This window comes from Engraulis encrasicolus, chromosome 21 (genome assembly GCF_034702125.1).
Source record: "Engraulis encrasicolus isolate BLACKSEA-1 chromosome 21, IST_EnEncr_1.0, whole genome shotgun sequence".
Classification (NCBI taxonomy): Eukaryota; Metazoa; Chordata; class Actinopteri; order Clupeiformes; family Engraulidae; genus Engraulis; species Engraulis encrasicolus.
The window spans coordinates 1497683-1518277 of record NC_085877.1 but is presented as its reverse complement, the minus strand read 5'-3'; the positions used below and the strand labels follow the sequence as shown (position 1 = coordinate 1518277).

Sequence of the window (20595 nt, the reverse complement as noted above, 5' to 3'; positions counted from 1 at the left end):
AGCAGCACAATACAGTACATTTTGTTTTTTTCTGTGTTTTTTTCTTTGTGCTTTATGCTTTATGTTCCATCATATTCTGCTATATCTGTTGTAAATACTGGAAAGTGCTGTCCCCCCCTTCAGAGGGTCAGAGGTAACGGGTTAAATATTCTGTTTGTAGTCTTGTTGTCTGTGAAATACATTTTTTTCAATTCAACATGTTTCATAAGTCTCCTGTGAGGAGACATCAGACAGGTTTGATGTTTACTTCCTGTACATTTCGAAACCTCCGAGGACCAGAGTCATTGCTTACAGCTCAGTCACACTCAAAATGCACCAGCTTTAAGAGCCTCTAGGGTATTTGCTCAAAAGCCGCCGTCTAAATATTTAATAGCCATAATTGCTGCTGTTTTCCAAAGTACCATAGCCCTGCTAGGCCTGGTAGCATTTTAAACTCAGGTGTTGTCTTCCTAGAATTAAGAGATTGGATATTCATTATTTACCAATCTGTCAATGGAGCGTGTAAATATTTGATGCATCTAAATATCTGATATGTCAATATATCTGTAGAGTTCACTCTCAACTCACTGAGAGGTCCCATATGATTTTTCTCAAGGCCCACGCTTCCAGTGCTCAGATTGCCAGCAGTTATGAAGCATTGTGGTATTGGACTTTGGAAAAATTAATAGGAGTAGTATTAGAGTTGTTTGGTTTATCTTTGTTTCTTTGATTGTTTTGTTTCTTTTCGTTTGTTTTTTGTTCTGTGTTTACCTTCATTTTAAATTACTTTATAATGCATCCCGTGCATAAAATGCACTTCATAAATTCCAACATTCCCACCCACTGTATTTGTGTGACTGTAATTATGATGACTTAATTAGGGTTTTAAATATCCTAAGTATGTAGTATAATGTAAGAATGTAGTGTAATGAGTTCTGCTACTGTTTGTTTGTTCAGACATTGCTGGTGTATGACCTGCCTAAGAGGAGCTATGTGAAGAGGCAGACGGGGCTGTTCATCGTTCCCTGCCCACAGTGCGACTACACCATGCTGAAGGACCAGGTGCTGCTGGGCCTCTCAGAGACCAGGTACACGACCTCTGGACATTCACCATCAGGCCCCAACAGCCCAGGACCAGGGTTGCCAGATGAGGCTGATGATTTCCAACCCCCAAAAAAGCTCAAAACCCACCTGGAAGCACTAAATCCCGCCCAATTCTATTGATTTCTATGGCACTAAATTGGGCGTTTTTTTCTCTCCAAAATCCATTTTTTCCCGCACACGGCCATCCTATGCCATTCTCTGGCAACACTTCCTAGGACAACTGATAAGTGGAGAATAGTAGACACACACATTATAGTATACTGTACACACATCACACATGCATGCATTCAATTATTGACTTAAGTGTCAGAGGGCACCCTAGTGACAGAGTGCACACACAAGCATTTAGCTTGGGTTAGTTTCACATGGACACTTCAGACACACACACACATATGCTCGTCCACGCACGCACACACACACACACACATACAGGCACAGTCACGTATATGTAACATCTATCCACTCACACACTTGAGTGTGAAAGAGTCGCTGCGACCTGCATACAGACAGCTCTCCAAGATCAGGTGAGAACCACCAACTTGCAGTACATTAGTGCCCCCTAGTGTCAGCCTAGAGCACTGCCGGACAACAGTATAGGACACTTGGTAAACGTAGGCGCCGGCCCTGAAATGAGTGATGATTAGAGGTGCCCCTGCCCAGCACACCTGAAGGAGTCCTGGGCTGTAACCCACACTGTCCAAACACAGCTCATCTGCAAGTCAGCCGGCGTGTGTAAGCCAACACCCAGTGTGTGATTACCTCCACGGATACTATAATGAGCCTGTGTGGGTCAGGCCTGGCCTATCTCATACATTTACACCCGATACATTTACACCTCTCTCTCTCTCTCTCTCTCTCTCTCTCTCTCTCTCTCTCTCTCTCTCTCTCTCTCTCTCTCTCTCTCTCTCTCTCTCTCTCTCTCTCTGCACTGATAATGGACACGTGTGTTTGTGTATGTGTGTGTTTGTGTATGTGTATGTGTATGTGTTGATGGACCTGTTTCCTTGAGCAAGTGTCACAATGTAAACATAGTGTCAGGGAGTTTGGGCAGATGGTGGTGGCCCGATATCTAATGTTTTTGGACCTCTTAATGCTGCGCGTGTAGCAGTTTTGAGGCTTTGAGGCAAAGTGCATAATTTTTCAACTAAGTCGTACTGCTATTGCAAAGGTAGGAAAGGCCAAAAAAACGTGTTTTCGAGTGCCCTAGTGGGTAAATTAGTTTTCTTTTTCATGCTCTTCAGTGAAGAGTTTTCAGATTAGTTCAAACTTAATTGCCCCTAAGAAGGCCTCGCAGGCCAAATCACGTACAGTATTGTTGTTTTTGTTGCCAAAAGAATAAATAAGTGGATCAATCCTGAGTGCTTCGGATCTGTTGTACTTTTAATTATTGCAAGGGTAGTTGCAGACAGTATTTTTTCTGATATTGACGCTTTTTAAATTTAATCCTGTTTACCTTGGGCACTCTGTGCCTTTGTGTAAATGGGAACAAGCTGTTTAGAATTGCTAAGACAGCAGGAAACAATTAAATGGTGCCAACAAACATCACTAGATGAACTCTCCTGTGTTAATGGTGTGGTATGCACAAACTGATTCTAGAGGTTTAAGTTGGGACACAACACCCCCGCCCCCATGCTTCACCCTGAGTTTGAGTTGTGCATCCCTCAGGGGAGGCACTATGGGATGCTACTGCGGAGTAGATAAGGCAGAGAATGAGCTCCGCAAGCAAGACTTTCTTTCCCAAATCCAATTTCCAATAAAGCATGGGGAAAAAGTAAACAAGAGTACCCAGGAATTGGGATGGATGAAAGCTGTTTGCTGTTGGCTGTTTTGTGCCGTGTGTGTTTGTAAATGTGTGTATGGGTGTGTTGGTTGCTACGGGGTGCTTATGCATTCATATTGTTGCTTTTTTAAAGTATTTTTTTTAATTCTGGCTGTAATGCGACCGACTGTGTCTCTTCCACGAGATTGCCTGTGCTGTGTTTTGTATGCTTTGGTTTTTGTGAAGCACTTTGAACCGCCTTTTGCGCACAGTGTGAGATAAACTTCCTTTGCCCATTTTTAATTGGTAAAACCAGTCCCTTGTCATGGAAACAAAAGGAAACTTTCCCTTATATTTTGCATTCACCAGAAACTAATCACTAGACATGAATGTTTGTCTCCTCTTTGACTAATAGGGACCATCTGATCTTGTGGGACCTGGACTCGGGCTACATCAAGGGCCGAATCAAGTCACCGCACAAAGAATCTCTGCTGTCCAGCTCACCCGCCGGAGATGGAGAGTCACAGCTCATTGGAACCCAGGACCACAATGGTAACCAACCTGGCTTTGGGTGAACCAGTTTAACCTATGTGTATATAGTGTATGTAATGCCTACATAAAGCATTGTGAATACAACGTCTGTCTATTGCGCTTGACATAAATCTATCAGCCGTTTGTTTATCCGAACATGTTTCCGATGTTGTGATTTCTGTTGCAAGGTTTGGATTTGCTCATGTCATACAAGTTTCATGTGTATTACAAATGGACATACATTTGGGTGTTGCATACAGTATTTCTGAATCACATGCTTGTGTGACGTTAAGTCAGCTCCCCTGTGTTGAGCAGGGATGCGCCGCAACCCGAATTCATTAGTTACAATACAGTGCCATATATTTTAAACGATCTGCTTTTAACTTGTCCAAATCAGCCAGGTGATTGGTTGGTTGAATGATCACCTGGTTGAATTAGACGGGTAAAAACCAGGTCGTTTGTAATATGTGCCACTGGATTGTGAACTAATGGATCCGAGTTGCCCATCACTGGTGTTTCAGTGTTTCAGCTGGTGATGCCGTGGGACCGGCGGCGGGAGACGCAGACGGCCAAGAGGAGGCGCGTGGAGAAGGAGGAGCAGAGGGAGCAGGAGGAGCAGCGGCGTCTGGACCAGGAGAAATACAACGCCATCGACCAGTACCTACTCAGCGGAGACCAACAGGCAAGGCATACTATAATATATACACACACACACACACACACACACACACACACACACACACACACACACACACACACACACACACACACACACACACACACACACACACACACACACACACACACACAGCCTCTCTCCTGCAGACAAACTCTGCTGGGCTATTAAATACAAATGCACACAGGCTGCACACAGGCTGCACACAGGCTGCACACGCACACGCACACAAACTGAGACACACAACACTGGCACACACACAACACTGGCACACACACGCACACGCATAGCATGCCACTCTATCATGTGTGTGTTGGCGCACGCACTCACACACTCTCTCACACACACACACGCACACACTCACACACACACACACACACACACACACGCACACGCACACACACACACAGGCGTACACATATACAAACTAAGACACAACACTGGCACACACACAAACTGGTACACACACACACACACACACACACACACACACAGCATGACACTCTATGGTGTGTGTGTGTGTGTGTTGGCGCACATGGTGCTGATTGTGTTATCCTGTTGAGGAGGCTTCATGCTTCATGCTCCTCCAGCTCCATTCAATCAGCCCTTGTGGAAACAAGGCCTCCAGCTGTTGTCAAGTGCTGCTACAGAGGAATTGTCATTAACGAGTGAATTACAGACAAGGCAACCTCAGCCAAGAGAAAAGAAGTGTGGTGAAACAGGCCTTGGATCATTTTTCCTTCTCTTTTCTTCTTCCCTTTCTTTTTTTTCAAGATGCTTTTCAAAAGCGCTCTCTTCTGAGTGTGCCATCTCTTGTATGTTAACAACTGTGACATCCCATCTCCTGTCTTGATAACTGTACTATATGTAATACCCTTGCAGCGTAACCCAGGCACACTTTTGCTTCTCTCTTTCTCTAACTGTCCTCTTTGTACTTCGCTTGTTTCATCAGCGCTTGTGCAGTACTTCTGTGTCATCTGTTTAGGTCTTGAAGCACTTACCCTCGATACTTCAGGTTCATCAACTGTTCCTCATTTGCAAGTCTCTTTGAATAAAAGTCAATGATAACACAGTATAGGTACTACTTTGTTCAATTCAGTTTTCTGAAGTTAACCCTTTTCCCTTTTCTCTTGTTATTCTCTTTGTTTTCTTGTTTTTTTTCTCCTTTATCTCTCTCTTCTGTGGCTCTCTACTTCCATCCCACTCTCTTTCACTCCTCTTCCTCTCTAATCCTATCTCTGTGTCTCTCCTTTTGTGCATGTTTGTCCGAGTGTCTTCTCTCTCCTTTTTTGGACTTCTGTCTTTAATGGCTACCTGTCTGTCTGCCTCCTCCCCAACCCTCTCTCCTGCTCTCTCCCATTTTGAACATGTCTGCCTGTGATTCTTTCCATCTTTCCACTTTCTCCTTTTTTGCATGTCTCTCTTTCTGTCTGCCTGTCTACCTGTGATTCTTTCCATCTTTCCGCTTTGTCCTTTTGTGTCTGCCTGTGACTCTTTCCATCTTTACACATTCTCCTTTTTTGCATGTCTGTCTGCCATGTCTGTCATGTCCTGTCATGTCTGCCTCCTCCTCCTGTGCAGGTGGTGGTGTGCTCTTACTACGCCCACCACCTGCACGTCTTCCGCATGGCCAGCCAGAGCCACCTGCAGACGCTGGAGGACCGCAGCTCCCTGCTGGGCCTCCACACGGCTGCCCTCACCCACACCGGCTCCCACCTGCTGCTCAGCAACTACAGCGACGCCCAGCACACCGCCTACCTCACCCTCTGGGACCTGGCCAAGGGCACGGTGGGTACTACTGACCTTTCAGTATTACCACAAATGACATTACATTTCACTTACCTGGGTAGTTACTAGTTAGAGCCCACTGCCTTTGTGATCTGGACAAGGGCATGTGAGTTGTTGCCTTACTATACCACAACATTCCATTTTACATGCAGGGTACTAGTTACAGCTCACTCACTCTTAATGAGCTCACAGCATATGTTAGTCCTCTGAAGCTCAAGCTGTGTGTTTTTTGGAGTGCACTCTACTGTAGGTTGCAGGTTTAGTCTCCTTGAGTGATGTGTTCGTTTCTGACTGAGTAAAACATTGAGCTGAGGCCCTGTGATTAGGAGGTGAAACACAGACATGGAGTTTATTTTATTTGGGTCACAGTCCGTAAAACCACATGGAATGGCTCCCAGGTTTGTGCAGTGGTTTCATCATGGCGGTTTCAGTGTAAGACTTTAGCTGCCATTAGGCCTTTTATTAAAAACAGAGCCATAGACATAACAGAAGGCTCCCCACGTTTTGAGCTTCCTCATCAGGGTGAGTTATCAAACAATATACGCACGCAGCACACCTCAACTCTGATGTACCATTAGCTTTAATCAGGGTAAATTATGCTGAATGATCCTCTGCCTTTAGGCACTTGGCTCCGTGAAGACCTTCCCACCGTCTGATCACCATCTGAATTCACTAATTAAAAAATCATTCCCTCAAGCAAGTTCTGTGCCTTGGATCCTTACAACATATGTTAGCCATTGAGCACAATCCACCGACTGGAAATGTAATTAAAATTGTGGCGACTTGTAGAACAACTTGGAAATGCACTGGAACTGTTGCGGTGCAATGCCATGTAATCATGTTGTGGAAGATTGCTTGGGATAGGCTGAAGTTTTTTTGTCCATACTGGCAAGTCAGTGATCCAGGAACAATAATGACTGGTTCAAATTAGATTGTGCGTAGGTGTGCAACAGTGTCCTAAATGAAACAATTTGATTGTTCGCTTATTCTTGTTTTTAGTGAGACTAAAATGTTTGGAGCAAGTGTGGAAATGTAATCTAATACAGGTGTAATTTGTGCGATTTTGTGCCTTAATCTCCATATATTGTACAGTACAAATAGTACACTCTGTGCAGTGAGGTTCATCTTGACTTTTTGCAACTACTTTTGTTCATTTTCTTCCAGGTGCGTAAGCGACTGAAAAATGAGCCCGCGATTTGCTGTGTTGCCATGACGAATGATGCCAGCAGAGTGGCATTTGGCGTCGCCGGCGTAAATAAGTAGGTGCCGCATACGGCGCTGATTGAAGTGCCTCACAATTATGGAGATTGGATTTGCTAAAATTGCACTGAGTCAGAAGAACCAGTTATTTAGGGAGACGTGCCTACGCACACACAAATGCCTCTCTGTCTCTTTCTCTCTCTCTCTCTCTCTCTCTTGCTCACTCAACACGTGCACACACACAATGTCAGACTACTGTATGTACAAGGAATTAACACTTCATAAAAGTCATCTTAGTTATGTTTTATGTATTTTTACAGTATGTCATACGTAGGGCTGGGTATCGTTTAGATTTTTTCGATACGGTGCCAATTTTGATACTTTGGTTTCGATACCGGTGCTTTTCGATACCGTTTTTCGATACCTGTTGTTTTGAAGTTAATCTCATTATGAAGAACCCATAAGATCACCAAATTCTAAATTTTCACAAGTAGTATTGTGCATACGGTGAGTGCATTTCAGTCATCTTAAAGAATGTTATTACAGATTACTCAATATATATCTTCAGTTCAAATGAAATATAGAAGATGATTTCTAAGTAGCCTAGGTGTTGAGTAAGTAGGCAGGAGTACAGTTGGATGACAGTTAGCTCAGCAATCAATGAGTAGCCTACTTCAATTGCTATGTAGCCTACTATTGTCATAATCTCTAGGCAAACCTAGGCTAGGGCTATTGTTATTTCACAAATTATTACTAGATGGCCTATTGCAGCAAATAATCACGTTGTTACTAATTTTCCACCAAAACCCAAATCAGCCATGTAAATGATTTAGTAATCTCAACATCATAGAGCAAAAGAGCATTAGACACATACACACTTCCAGGTGCAGGTTGCTCTCTCTCTCTCTCTCTCTCTCTCTCTCTCTCTCTCTCTCTCTCTCTCTCTCTCTCTCTCTCTCTAGAAGCTTATGCGTATTATTTGCTTTTGAATTCACGTAGCTACACGCTCTCCTTCACCTGACCGCTTGACTCATACATAACCTGCAGATTGGGAAGACCAGACATCCCAATGAAAGTCCAATAAGTCTCCCTGATATTTGATAGTGGCTCTCCGATGCCCGTGAGTCAGATAAAGCATTCCTGATTTTAGACTATGCAAGTTCGCGTTTTTTCAATAGCCAATGCGGGAAAGAGGAATATAATGACTCGTGCGTCATGCGTGGGGTAGCCTACTTGAAATAGATTACGTGCACTTCGTAGGGCGCCCTGCAAAAGTCCTGGGTAAAAAAAAACAGGCAGTTATATACAGACTGGACGACAGAAAGGGCATTGACAAACAATGTAACACTAATTTGCAAATGTGTTGGTCGGGGTGTCCGGGGTTGATAAGCAGCTCCCTGTAATAAGTTTTTGGAACTTGGGATGTCTGGGAGACGCTATCTTAACGCTGTCTTAACGCATCGCATGGAAGGGATGTCGAGTGGGTCTTTTAGCGCCGTTGCCCTCCGCGGGAACAAGTTTCAAATCTCCGCACTTTATTAAACCCCTTAGCGATCGCCCACACATTGATTCTTATCAAAACTACAGTAGCCGTGCGCAAGTGGAGAGGAGAGTGCACGCTCAAGGAGGTTTAAAACAACAGCATCAGAGGAAGATTGGCGCGACGGTAGTTCTACCACTATTATCATGACTGCACAAACACACACGTCTTCGTTGGACAAATGCGTTGTTGAACATGTTTCAAAATTAACACCTCAGCACAACACAGCCTCAACGTCAACTGTACAGGACTCTGCTGATTGAGCCGCGCCCGCGCCAGGCACTGCCTGAAGAGACAAACAGGGCAGCAGCGCATATAGGCCTAATCTTCTATAGAGTTCAAGAAACACTTACTAACAAATACAAATTCATTTCAAACAATAACATTTTTAATGTCCATTCGTCCATGGCTTGTAAATTTCAGCGCAGCTTTCGGCTCTTAGCCTTGATTTGGTGCGTTAATGTTTCGCCAAGTCGTGTTGCCGTCTTTCGCAGGGACAGCTTTATCACAAATGGAGCATCTGGCTCTATTTGCGTCCAGTCACACGAGCAAAGTTTAACCACACTTTAGATCTCAGCAAGTCTATCAGGGCTGCAACTAGCTACAACTGCAACTACAACTAACTGCAACTAGCTACAACTAAGTTAGCCTACAACATAGGCCTATCCTCACCGACTGTCAGCTGTTCGAGTAAACAAATGCTAGTACTTTTTGAATGAATGAAATGTCTCGTGCTCGTCCCGCCCACCCAGGTCCTTTGAAGCCAATCACAAATGACAATTTCACCTGACTACATGGCTATTGGTTCACAGATTTACTATTGACACAGCAGGGACTGTTGAAACGCACAAAAGGTATCGAAATAAGGCACCGTTTTTTTGTTTTGTTTTGATATTCGATACTATGTGGCTTTTCGGTCGGTGCCAGGACCGGACCGAAATTCGGTACGCAGCCCTAGTCATACGTGTAGTTATGTCCTGGCCTCCACACTTGTCTTAGCACAATGTACCAGTAGTTGTGTAGTAGTGTAATTGTATGAAATAAACCCCAACACAGTACACATTAATCTTTTTGGTCACGCTTTATTTAAATGAACCCTCAGGTTTGCCGACAGACTAAACTAAGACTATTAATAAATCATCCCGTTTAAAACCTCTGTGTCCTCTGAAGTTCAGGAGGCTGAATTTGATTCCACTTATTGAATTATTAATCCAATAGACAAAAAAAGCACAGTGAAATTGAATTTTAACAACCGCTCTCCAAAGTCTCTATGGATGGATTACGAACGTCTTTATAATATTATGAAAGATAATCCAAATTGAAGTGGCCCTCTTTTGTGTGTTTTTCTTATCGGGTCCGCAGGCTTAAGATTTGGGATCCATTCAGGCGGAAGCACAAGGCCATATCGGGCTACGGGAGCCTGCAGTTTGGCGTGGTGAACCAGCTGTTCTTGGTGGAAGAGGGGGCGAAGGCTGTCCTCCTGGCTGGTGAGTAGGTGTGTTAAGCCTATGTAGCTTATAGTTGTCCTGAGTCGTCCGCAACTGCTCCGCAACCATACACAACCTCCCCTTTGTGGATGGAGGCCTTGCGTATCTCAATGGATTGTTCAATGGATTGTGCCAGATGGAAATATCCATCGTTGGCCGGTACGCCAGTGGACTGTGCAAGGCTCCTGATTGGTCGGCAGGGGAAAAAACGCCACGCTCTCTATTGCCCTGGTGGAGAACAGCATTCACCACAGTACTACGTATGTGTACTGTGTTTAGGTAACCAATGCATGTATGCATTATGTAACCAAGGGCTACCTTCATAGTGGCAGTACAGGCTTAGTCTAGAACAAAAGATCCCAGAGTAGCCCCACCATGGGAGGGAAGACATGTTTACAAAGGAGCTACTAAATGCAGAGCTATTAGCTACGTCAGTGTGGTGCCTTTCTGAAGTCTTGAGGGAGGGGAGGTTAGGGATCCATTACACGTACAGTAAGCCCCTGAGAAAGGGAATCTGATGTTGCACAAGGTGTCAGTTTCTCCACAACCTCTATAATGCGTTGACAGCAACTACCCACCGTTGACTTCACCACTCAACCCCCTGGATGTGGATTACGGCTGTTCTGTTATTCCGCCTGTGCTTATACTTGTAGCAGGTGAAGAGGAGCCTCTGATGACAGGCATGCGGTGAGGTGAATGTTTGTGATGTACGCTAACTCGAAGCTATTTCACCACCTAGTCTATCTATCTGACTAATAAGCTGCTTTTAGAAAAAATAATGAGTTGATGAAATATATAGTACAGTAAATCAATGTTGTTTTCCACTTCCTGAAGGTAGGCTCAGGTGAATATCAGTGGGTTTCTGGGAATACGTCCAAACAGCATCTGTCACAAACATCACCAAGCAACATTACTCAAAAAAAAGCTGCTCCCTCCATTACCATTATCTTCCCAGCATGACTGATGGCAGGTGTTGTTGTTGTTGTTGTTGTCGTGTGTCTGTCTCCCAGGTGAGCTGAGCATGTGGGACCTGAACGCCGGCACGGTGCTGTCAGTCTTCACGCCTGACTCCACCATCACGTGCGTGTCTCTCCTGGGCGACGCCGACAACACCGCGCTGCTGGGCTTCAGCGATCACCCCACCCTCGTCACCGTCAGGCTGAGCAGCGGCCACAAGGGGGCGGCCAAGGCCACCAAGACTCACAGGGGGCAGAGGGAGGAGGACCTGTTTGGGGAGTCGAGTAGCAGTGAGGAGGAGGGGGAGGAGGAGGGACGGGGTCCGTAATAGACACTTACTTTGTGGGCAGCCGTGTTGTAATGGTTTGGGAGTTGAACTGTAGATCACAGGGTTGCAGGTTCGCATCCTAACCTATACCTCCCTACCAGGGCTTGACACTGGCACTAGCAAACCGGCCAAATGCTGGTGAAACTTGGCTGTGGCTAGTAGTACTTTCAGTGTCACTAGCCAATTTGGCTGGCAGTTTATATTGCTTGGTAACATATGCATCATAGCCTTTATGCTGCCGTTTGCCCATTGTGTATCAATTGTTTGCATTTAAGTTCAAGAAAAAGCTCAGTAACTCAGTTTCTATTTGCTTGATCTACTACCATGTAGAAAGGTATACACTCATCTTGCTTTAGCACCTCATCTTCTGAGGTTAGACGTACACGTATCATGATAAAGGGAAAAAAAACGCTAGAAAATCAGTGGCTAGTGGAATACCTGAATGGCTAGTGACTCGGGAAAACCACCAGCCACAGTGGCCAGTGGGTGATAAAGTTAATGTCAAGCCCTGCTCCCACCTATCCACCTATCCCCACACTGTTCTAGAAAATGTAACCAGTAGTCTGCAGCAATATCTGTGTTCACTTCCGATAAAAAAGCATCAGCTAAGTGTAATTTAATGTAGTGTGATGCAATACTGCATGGACATCAAGGCCAATTGCCATCATGGCCATTGACATAAATAGGCATGGAGTGAAGTCTTAGACATTTACATTTTATATCTTTTTCTTTTTCACCTGTAATATTAAATCACAAAACAGACTGAGTACTTGTCAACACATAGATTCTTGGTCATGTTCATATTTTTGTCTACCTCAAAACCCAGGATATGTTTGCACAATACTTTTTTCCCTTTGTTTTTGACATGTCTGTATGCCTGTTGTTCTTTTGGGAATTACTGTATGTGCATTGTGTATAAGCTAGGTATACTGTATGATACCTTAAGTTCCCTTCTGGGGATCAATAAAGTGTCTGTGCTCTACTCTGCTGCTCTACTCATTAAATAATAATGGGTACCGTCCTCTTGTCAATACTGCATACGCTGTGCCACAAAGAGTAAGTACAAAATGATATTCTAAAATAGGCAGTGCACAGAATCTGCCAAGAATACATTACTAGATGACAGAATTAGGTTGATGGACTTTTATAATTTTCCAATATACTTTGGTAGGAAAAAAGTTGATTTGCCACCGTGCTTGGCAACATTAACAGAGTTTTCATATCATTGTATTGATTTAACATATTGATTTTGTTTAAAAATGTCTAATTGACTGTGAAGTAGTACTGAGCTGATACTGCATTGTCTGTAAAATGCGTGCATGTCCCTCCAGGGCTTCAGTTACTGTACCAGCAGCGGCCACAAGGGGGATCCAAGGCCACCAAGACCTGCAGGGTGGACAGGGAGGGCAGTTCAGTAGTAGCGAGGACGAGGAGAGAAGCAAGACAAGCCAAGGCCTATTTATAGGCCTAGAGCGCATTTCATACTCAGGCAGCACAATATGCTTCACACAAATAAAAACATCATATAAAAGAATAAAAGCAGTGAAAGAAACAGAGCAGGTAAAACACGAGTAAACACAGAGAAAGAAAGTAACAGACGATTAACAATAAATGCAAGCACAGGAATGGACGGAGCCTGTAATACACAGGTTTCATTTGCATCAAGGCTGATGATTGTATACAGACATGAATGGCATGCAAGGGATACTGTTGTATAATCGTTTTGGAACAATATACCGGTAATATCTTTATAATATAACAATAATATAACAATATAAGTCTTTATAATAACAGTGCCCATTGTACAGGGTCCTATTTTCAATAGCAGTTAGTTGTGATTTCTCGAATACTGACAATTTCTGAAGGTATACCCCAACCTACTTCAAACTGAGATGCAGCCATCAGGGATATGGTCAAGGCTACAACCACAGCCAGGAAGGGCAGGGGACAAGACAGGGAGGACAAGTTTGGGGACTGAAGTTAGGAGTACACGGTGAGGAGGAGGCCTGTGGCTCACACCTACTGCAGGCTGAGTCCCTGAACTGGCTAATGCCAATATGCTAACGTTGGGAAAGTTCCGTGTGGCCCATTGAAAGGGTTCATCTTTGCTCACCTTAACAGTTTAACCATTTATTTTTTGAAGGTAAGTTATATATATGACCCACTCATTTTCCAACCATGTATGTATGTTTGTTCAGTAGATAGCCTAATTATCAAGAAAGGAGAATTCGACTGTAGAGCAATCTTGTTCTGACCATAGTTTTTCAGCATTTTCTTCTTTTAATATCTAAATAAGACATACATATTATTATTTTATGGTATCTGTTGCACATATGATCAAAATTCAGTTTGTATACAGGTACATCACATGCAAAGAAGTAAAATGGCCAAAAGCTAATGTCCAGACAATGTATCATTTTACTATTGACTTGTTTTGGGCAGCCATCTTGGGTTTTTTTCCCCCTCAAAAAATACCTTAATAATTTGGGGCACCCCTTCTGAAATTATGAAATACACCTTAAGGATGATCTATTCCAATTTTCGTGCTTCTATTCACTGTGTAATGATTTGGCCCTCTTTGGATGGTAAAACCCCCTACTGAGGTGTAAAGGTGTGTTTTCAGTCTGGATTTAAAAGTACAGGTAGTGATAGAGGTAAGCAGGTAAACCATTCCTGAGGCGTGGGACTGCCACTGCAAAGGCTCGGTCCTGTTTATGCATGAGACGGTGTGACCGATCCACTGGGGGCCCGATTAACTGGGGATGGCATGACAAACATCTGTTCACAATAGGTAAGGTAAGACACATGGTGTGTCTTGGGTTCAATTTTACTATTTGGAAAAAAGGACATTGCACTACGGTTCAAAAAAACTAGCATATCGTTTCACTAAACAGGTTACCATACAGGTGGAGTGATCTACGCTAGACCAGTGCACTAATACAATGTATTCTGTGATGTGTGAAACAGGAAATACCTTAAGTAAACCAACATAAACATCTCAGAGACTCATTATTGTGCGTGATTTTACTCTCGAACACTTTAGCTCTAATTATGCAAGCTGTTTCAAAGTATGCCGATTCGTGAGTACTGTAGGTCAGTGTTTCCCAACCAGGGGTACGTGTACCACTAGGGGTACGCGAGCACACTGCAGGGGGTACTTGGAAAAGTGTTATTATTATAACAAATGTATGAAGCAGCCACATCAGGACAGAGAAAATTATATAGAAAATTAATTAGGGGGTACTCCTGGCACAACTAAGAGGCTTAGGGGGTACGCAAGACAAAACAGGTTGGGAAACGCTGGTGTAGGTGACCATCCCCAGCTAATCGGGTAGGCCTACAGCTTGACAGTGTGACTGAGCCGCCACTTTTTGCTTTTCAATTGGGCACGACACAGCTCAATCGAAGAGCAAAAAGTGGCGGCCGAGTCACGCTGTGTCGAGCTGTAGGCCTAGCAGAAAGCCGGCAGTGGAAAAGAGGCATTAGTGGATCTGGGAGATCTGGGTGCAGAGTGGTGTCGCAGCATGTGTGAAATGTAGGAGGGGGCCTAACCATGTAGAGACTTAAAAACGAAAAGGTGAATTTTGAGATGGATTCTTAAACAGATCTGAGCCAGTGCAGAGAGGAGAGCACAGTGTTTTGCTTGTTTTCATTTCATTAGTTAGATAGATATGTGTTGGAGACCACATACTGAAAAGGTAGATAGATAGGTCCTGCTGTGACTTTGTCAAAGCCTGCTACAGCCCATTAGGTCTATAAAAAAAACCCTCTCACATGTGGTGTGTATTATTCTTAATAGTGATTTGTAAATGGTGACTTCATTCAGCATGGCATTAGCTCGCCAAAATATGAGTTGGCTACTGTTTACAATGCACAGTGTCAGGTGCTTGTATTTCCATGTCCTTCACCCCAAAAGGACAACAATCACACATACAATACTTTGGTTGGCATGAAAAGGTTGGTGTCCCATCAACATTACTTACAGAATTAGGAGACTGTTGACCAAACTCTTCTATTGAACTGAATGCCACATTTCCTCCGTGTCATTGTCAACATGGCCGCCATTTAGTGCGTGCAGTGTCCATCATTCAAGGGCTGGATCTCAAATGGCGCACTTGTGCACTTCGGGCACTATGTTTCAGTGCGTAACTAATACGGCATACGCACTGAAACATGAACACTAAAGTGCACAAGTGCACCATTTGAGATTCAGCCAAGCACTGCAGTTTTCCGCCATTGTTAGGGGATCATCCTGGCACTTGCACTGCACTGGCTCAACTGAAATTTTCAACGAGAGCACCCTAGGCACTGAAAAACAGTGCCCGAAGTGCACAAGTGCGGCATTTGAGACACGGCCTGAGTCTGCAGTGCAACACACAGTGCAATAGAGTGATTCTCACAGATATTTTGTTAACTGTTTGTTGCGGTCAAATTTGGATGTTTCAGACTTTTTGAGAATGGCAAGCTGTGTGCCCATGTTGCTCGTCCATAAACCCCAAATTATCTATTTTGGAAACAAATCAACTCACCGAGTCACTAGTGGTCTTCAATGGTATTCTATAACAAGTTTTGAAGCGAGATGTGCTTTCCGTCATTGCATGTTTTTCTTGGCACTTTTTTCATGTTCGAACTCTACCCTGCGCCAACCCCCCAAACACACACCTGCTCTCCTCTTTTTCTAGACCAACTGCTGTTGGTGTCTGTGAACCTGACCTGGAGGGAGGCTTCCATGCACTGCAGAGAGCATGACATCTGGTCAACGTCTTCACGAAAGACATACAGACCTTGGTGATGAAGAAGGCTAAAGGTGCCTCCTCTCCTCAGGTGAGAGAGAGAGAGAGAGAGTCTGTTAGAGATAGAGAGTGTTTGAGAGATGTGTGTCTGTCCCTCAACTCCTTCAGATGTGGGTGACTGACTGACTTATTGATTGATTGATTGATTGATCTGTCCAGTTTTTATTGTGCTATACTGTATACACTGTACTCCCTTCCCCTTCAGGTGTGGCTGGGCCTGCGCTCCATGTGTCCCCTGGACATCTGGCACTGGACCACCAGGCAGAGCGTCTGCTATACCAACTGGGCCGCGGGAGGCTGGACTGGGAGGGAGGAGTGTGGGGCAGGGCAGGAGCGGAGGGCAGGAGCGGTGCAGTCCGGAGGGCAGCAGCAGTGGGTCAGCCTGCCTGAGAGCACCAGGCTTAACTTCATCTGCACCACTGAGGAGGGTGAGTGGTCTGTATCCTTCTGTGATATGCCATTCAGGGCAATGAAAAAACGGTTATGCAAATGCAAAAAAACCCGAGTTGTTAACACAATAGAGTGACAATAGCAAGGACATAATTTGTTAATGACGCAATGACGAGAGAGAGAGAGAGAGAGAGAGAGAGAGAGAGAGAGAGAGAGAGAGAGAGAGAGAGAGAGAGAGAGAGAGAGAGAGAGAGAGAGAGAGAGAGAGAGAGCTTGAATTACCTCTATGTGTTGAAGTCTAATTTAACCAACTCTTTGTGTTTCTCTTGCAGTACTGTGAGTGTCCTGCAGGGGTGTCCAGGATGCTGGCCTCTTGTGTCTGCTGAACTGGGGTCTCATTGGGTCATGCTCTCTGTCTCTCTCTCTCTCTCTCTCTCTCTCTCTCTCTCTCTCACAATGCCACTGAGCACCACAGCTCAGCACTGCATATCCATCGGTGATGCTTCTACTCAACATTATGCTACACAACACTACACTGCACTACATCAAACAACAACACAACAACAACATAACATGAACATTTACATTTAGTTCGAACAGTGTTCATTGTCTATTGAATCAGTGAAGCTTGTGTGACTATATAATAAAGCCCCTCTTTTGTTGATTTTGGTTTTAAATAAAGCATTTGATTTGATTGCACATGGCATTCAGTCTTTCCTTCTTTCATTCATCCATTCATCCATTCATTCATTCATATTCTACCCAGATGTCCGAGTAAGGCAGTGTTCCTCTGCAGTAGGTCTCGTGTGTAACTACACTAATGATATCTCTAATATTATTCAAGTATACTCTTAAAAGCCAACTTCCGATAAAAAAACAAAAACGTTTTACTCGGACGGTCACCCCAAGTTGAACTCACATGCAGGTGCGTCACCTCGCCTGGCTGTGTTTCCCCGTGTTTCCCAATTGACATGCAGAGCTGTGGCGAAGGAAGTGGCGACTCTATAATCTTTAGAATCTCTCTGCAGAGCAGGAGGAGGGAGCCAATCAGAGACGGATATCCACGACAAACCCGGAAAACCCTCTCGTTTCTCCACAAGACACCTTGCTAGCTTGCAAAAACAGGTGGAAACAAAGCAACCAGAACTTTTTTTTTTTTTTTTAAAGGACCAACGTTTTTGGCTTATTCTTTGATATTGTTACTCATTTCTGTGATGGAGGATCAAAGGTGGAACACGGTAAAACAGATTGTGCCCCTGATGGGACCTGTTTAAACAAATTATGGGGTGTCAGTTAGATAAAGACATAGCATAAACATCTCTGTTTTAAAACAAACATACTGTTGTGTGAGGATGCCATAATGTAGCCTATAGGCCAGGGGTATTTAATTAAAAGTCACTGAGGGCCAGTTTTTCGAATTCCTTCCAGTAAAGGGGACGAAAATAGAATCTGCAAAACCACGAGGACCACAGTGTCCGAGGTTAGGGTGTGAAACAAGTGGACAACTTTCAGGACAGAACAGATATTTGCTTCTCTATTTCTTAGTAGCCTTATGATGGTCTATTTATCAGACTGTTTAGGAGAAGATTTCACTCTCATATGAATGCATAGGAGAGATATCCCCAACCTGAAGTGTTGATTGCAAATTATGCACGGCCACAGATAGCTCACATGTTTTAAGTTTGTTCAGACCTTGTGGGGGCCCAGAACCTTGCCATACAAGGGCCGCATCTGGCCCCAGGGCCTCCATTTGAATAGCCCCGCTATAGGCTATACAGTATAGGCCTACTGGAAAATATTTGACTAACAAAATGCCAGAAACATGTTTTGTGCCAGACACGAGTGGCGCCATTCTTATTGGCAGTCATAAACATCTATTTGTTTTAACAAACATTTGGAAAAAATACATGAAGAAGATACAACACCATAGACGTATAGCCTGGAAACTATTTGACTAGCAAAATGCCTGTAACACACATGTCTGTCAGCACCTAAGACTTCATTGATTAATTCATTCATTGATTCATTGATTCATTCAATCATTCATTCATTCATTCATTCATTCATTCATTCATTCATTCATTCATTCATATTCTATCCAGATGTCCGAGTAAGGCAGTGTACCTCTGCAGTACACATAGGTCTCGTGTGTAACTACAATAATGATATTTCTGATAATATTCAAGTATATTCTTACAGTAATTATTATTTAAAGTGAATAACTGTCACGATAATTCACATCTGTGTTGGCATCTATGATCATTACTATTATTTTACCATATTCTTAATGTAGGCCTTATTATGATTTATAGTCATATGAAGGACTGTCACAATAGTAATATCTGTGTTGTCATCTGTGTATTGCCCATGTCGTGCCCAATTGAAAAGCAGAAAGTGGCGGCCGAGTCACGCTGTGTCGGGCTGCAGGCCTACCAGAAAACCAGCAGTGGAAAAGACGGAGTAGTTCACATCTGTGTTGTCATCTGTGTATTGCTGCAGTTCTGAGGAAAGGTTCAGATGGGATAGCCCTCTGGGACCATCTATTGGTGGGATGAAGTCAGGGTAAATGTAGTCCCATTAACAAACTGAATCTACCGCATCTTTCATAGTAACAAGGGCACTGCCATTACTATTTGGGTTACAGTTGCCAGAGCGAAATCACTTAGAAGGAATATGGGCAGCAGCATAACAGGAACTAGCAGACCGGTGGGAGCATGACAATAATAATAATAATAATAATAATAACAACTGTATTTGTATAGCACAGTATCATACAAGGTATGCAGCTTAAAGTGCTTAACAGATGGATAAACATCAATGTTAAAAATTAAAATAAAAAGTGAGGTAGAAAAGAGAGACAGAAGAAGAAAAGAGAAGAAACTAGACAGAATAGACAAAGTAAATAGATAGATAAATAGGTAGATGTACAGAAAATGAAATAAGGAGTTTAAAGGAGATATAAGTAGAGATTATAGAGACACAAGGTCCACAAGGGTTAGGCCCAGGATAAGTGATAAATAGTCACAGTGAATTGGGCGCTCAGATGTGGCCCTTGGTGGCAACGGGGGTGAGGGAAAACTCCCTTTTCACTTGATCCATGGTTTATAGGGGGAAAGCTCAATGAGGTCTGAGAAAACCTAACCCTAGTGGTAACAAGGTGGATAGTGGGAGAATATACTGGATACTGAATCATAGCATTCACTACTGGCTTTGCCCTCTAATAGCCTACTTAACATTATTTCAATTGTACAAAACCATTACTTTTTTCTTTGTAAGTCAGCAAGTAAGTACATTTCATTTAGAAAGCAAATTTGAGAACAGTGCAAACTGAACAAAGTTAAACAACAAAAACATTAAATCAGAAATTAAATTAAATCATTAAATATTTTTTTTAGCAGCATATCAGCAAGCATTCCAAAAGAGAAGGATAACTGGGTGCAGTTCAAAGGGGCCAAAACTCACAGCGAAAACCCATAACTAGTAAAGGGGGAAAAGGATAATATTCATAAAAGAGTTTTTAAAAAGCCACTAAGATACATAAAAGGGTTAGGCAGTGGCTTAAGAAAGCTACAGTAAGAGCTAAGAGACAAAGCCTTAAGGTGTAAAATTGTGTTTTCAGTATGGGTTTAAAGGTAGAGATGGTGAGAAGGAGTCTGATGTCATGTCAGCAGGCAAACCATTCCAGAGGTGTGGGGCTGCCACAGGAAAAGCTCAGTCCCATCTACTTAGGCTATGTGTATAATTCACAGTAGCAAGGGCACTGCCATTACTATTTGGGTAACAGTGGCTAGAGCGAAATCACTCAGAAGGAATATGGGCAGCAGCATAACAGGTACTAGCAGACTGTAAATGCTGTGGGAGCACAACAAACGTTAACATGGACATAGTAACTGGGCAAGGTAATAGGGCCTAAGGTGGATTGTGGATACACACTGCATGGATTATTACATTTAATTCTGGCTTTGGCGTCTGATAGGCTACTCAACATGATTTCAACAGCCATTACTTTCTGTTTTGTAAATACGTAAATACTAAAGCAGGCCTACATTTCAAAATAGTGATA

General features: G+C 43.4%; 1 protein-coding gene across 1 annotated transcript; it reads left to right on the top strand.

Annotated features, from left to right (window-relative positions):
• Positions 1-1040: 1040 nt before the first annotated feature.
• Positions 1041-11349, top strand: LOC134438019 (uncharacterized). The gene is made up of 7 exons (XM_063187609.1): positions 1041-1067; positions 3258-3394; positions 3895-4055; positions 5631-5837; positions 7002-7096; positions 9940-10064; positions 11075-11349. Exons 3-7 carry the CDS (start codon positions 3909-3911, stop codon positions 11347-11349), a joined length of 849 nt encoding a protein of 282 aa, XP_063043679.1. The 5' UTR covers positions 1041-1067; positions 3258-3394; positions 3895-3908.
• Positions 11350-20595: the final 9246 nt, after the last annotated feature.

Excerpts from the sequence above, each read along its gene's own strand:
- LOC134438019 (XM_063187609.1), top strand. The coding sequence starts at position 3,909 with ATGCCGTGGGACCGGCGGCGGGAGACGCAGACGGCCAAGAGGAGGCGC. Across the intron at positions 5,838-7,001 it reads GGGACCTGGCCAAGGGCACG|GTGCGTAAGCGACTGAAAAA; the intron begins GTGGGTACTACT and ends ATTTTCTTCCAG. Across the intron at positions 7,097-9,939 it reads GGCGTCGCCGGCGTAAATAA|GCTTAAGATTTGGGATCCAT; the intron begins GTAGGTGCCGCA and ends TCGGGTCCGCAG.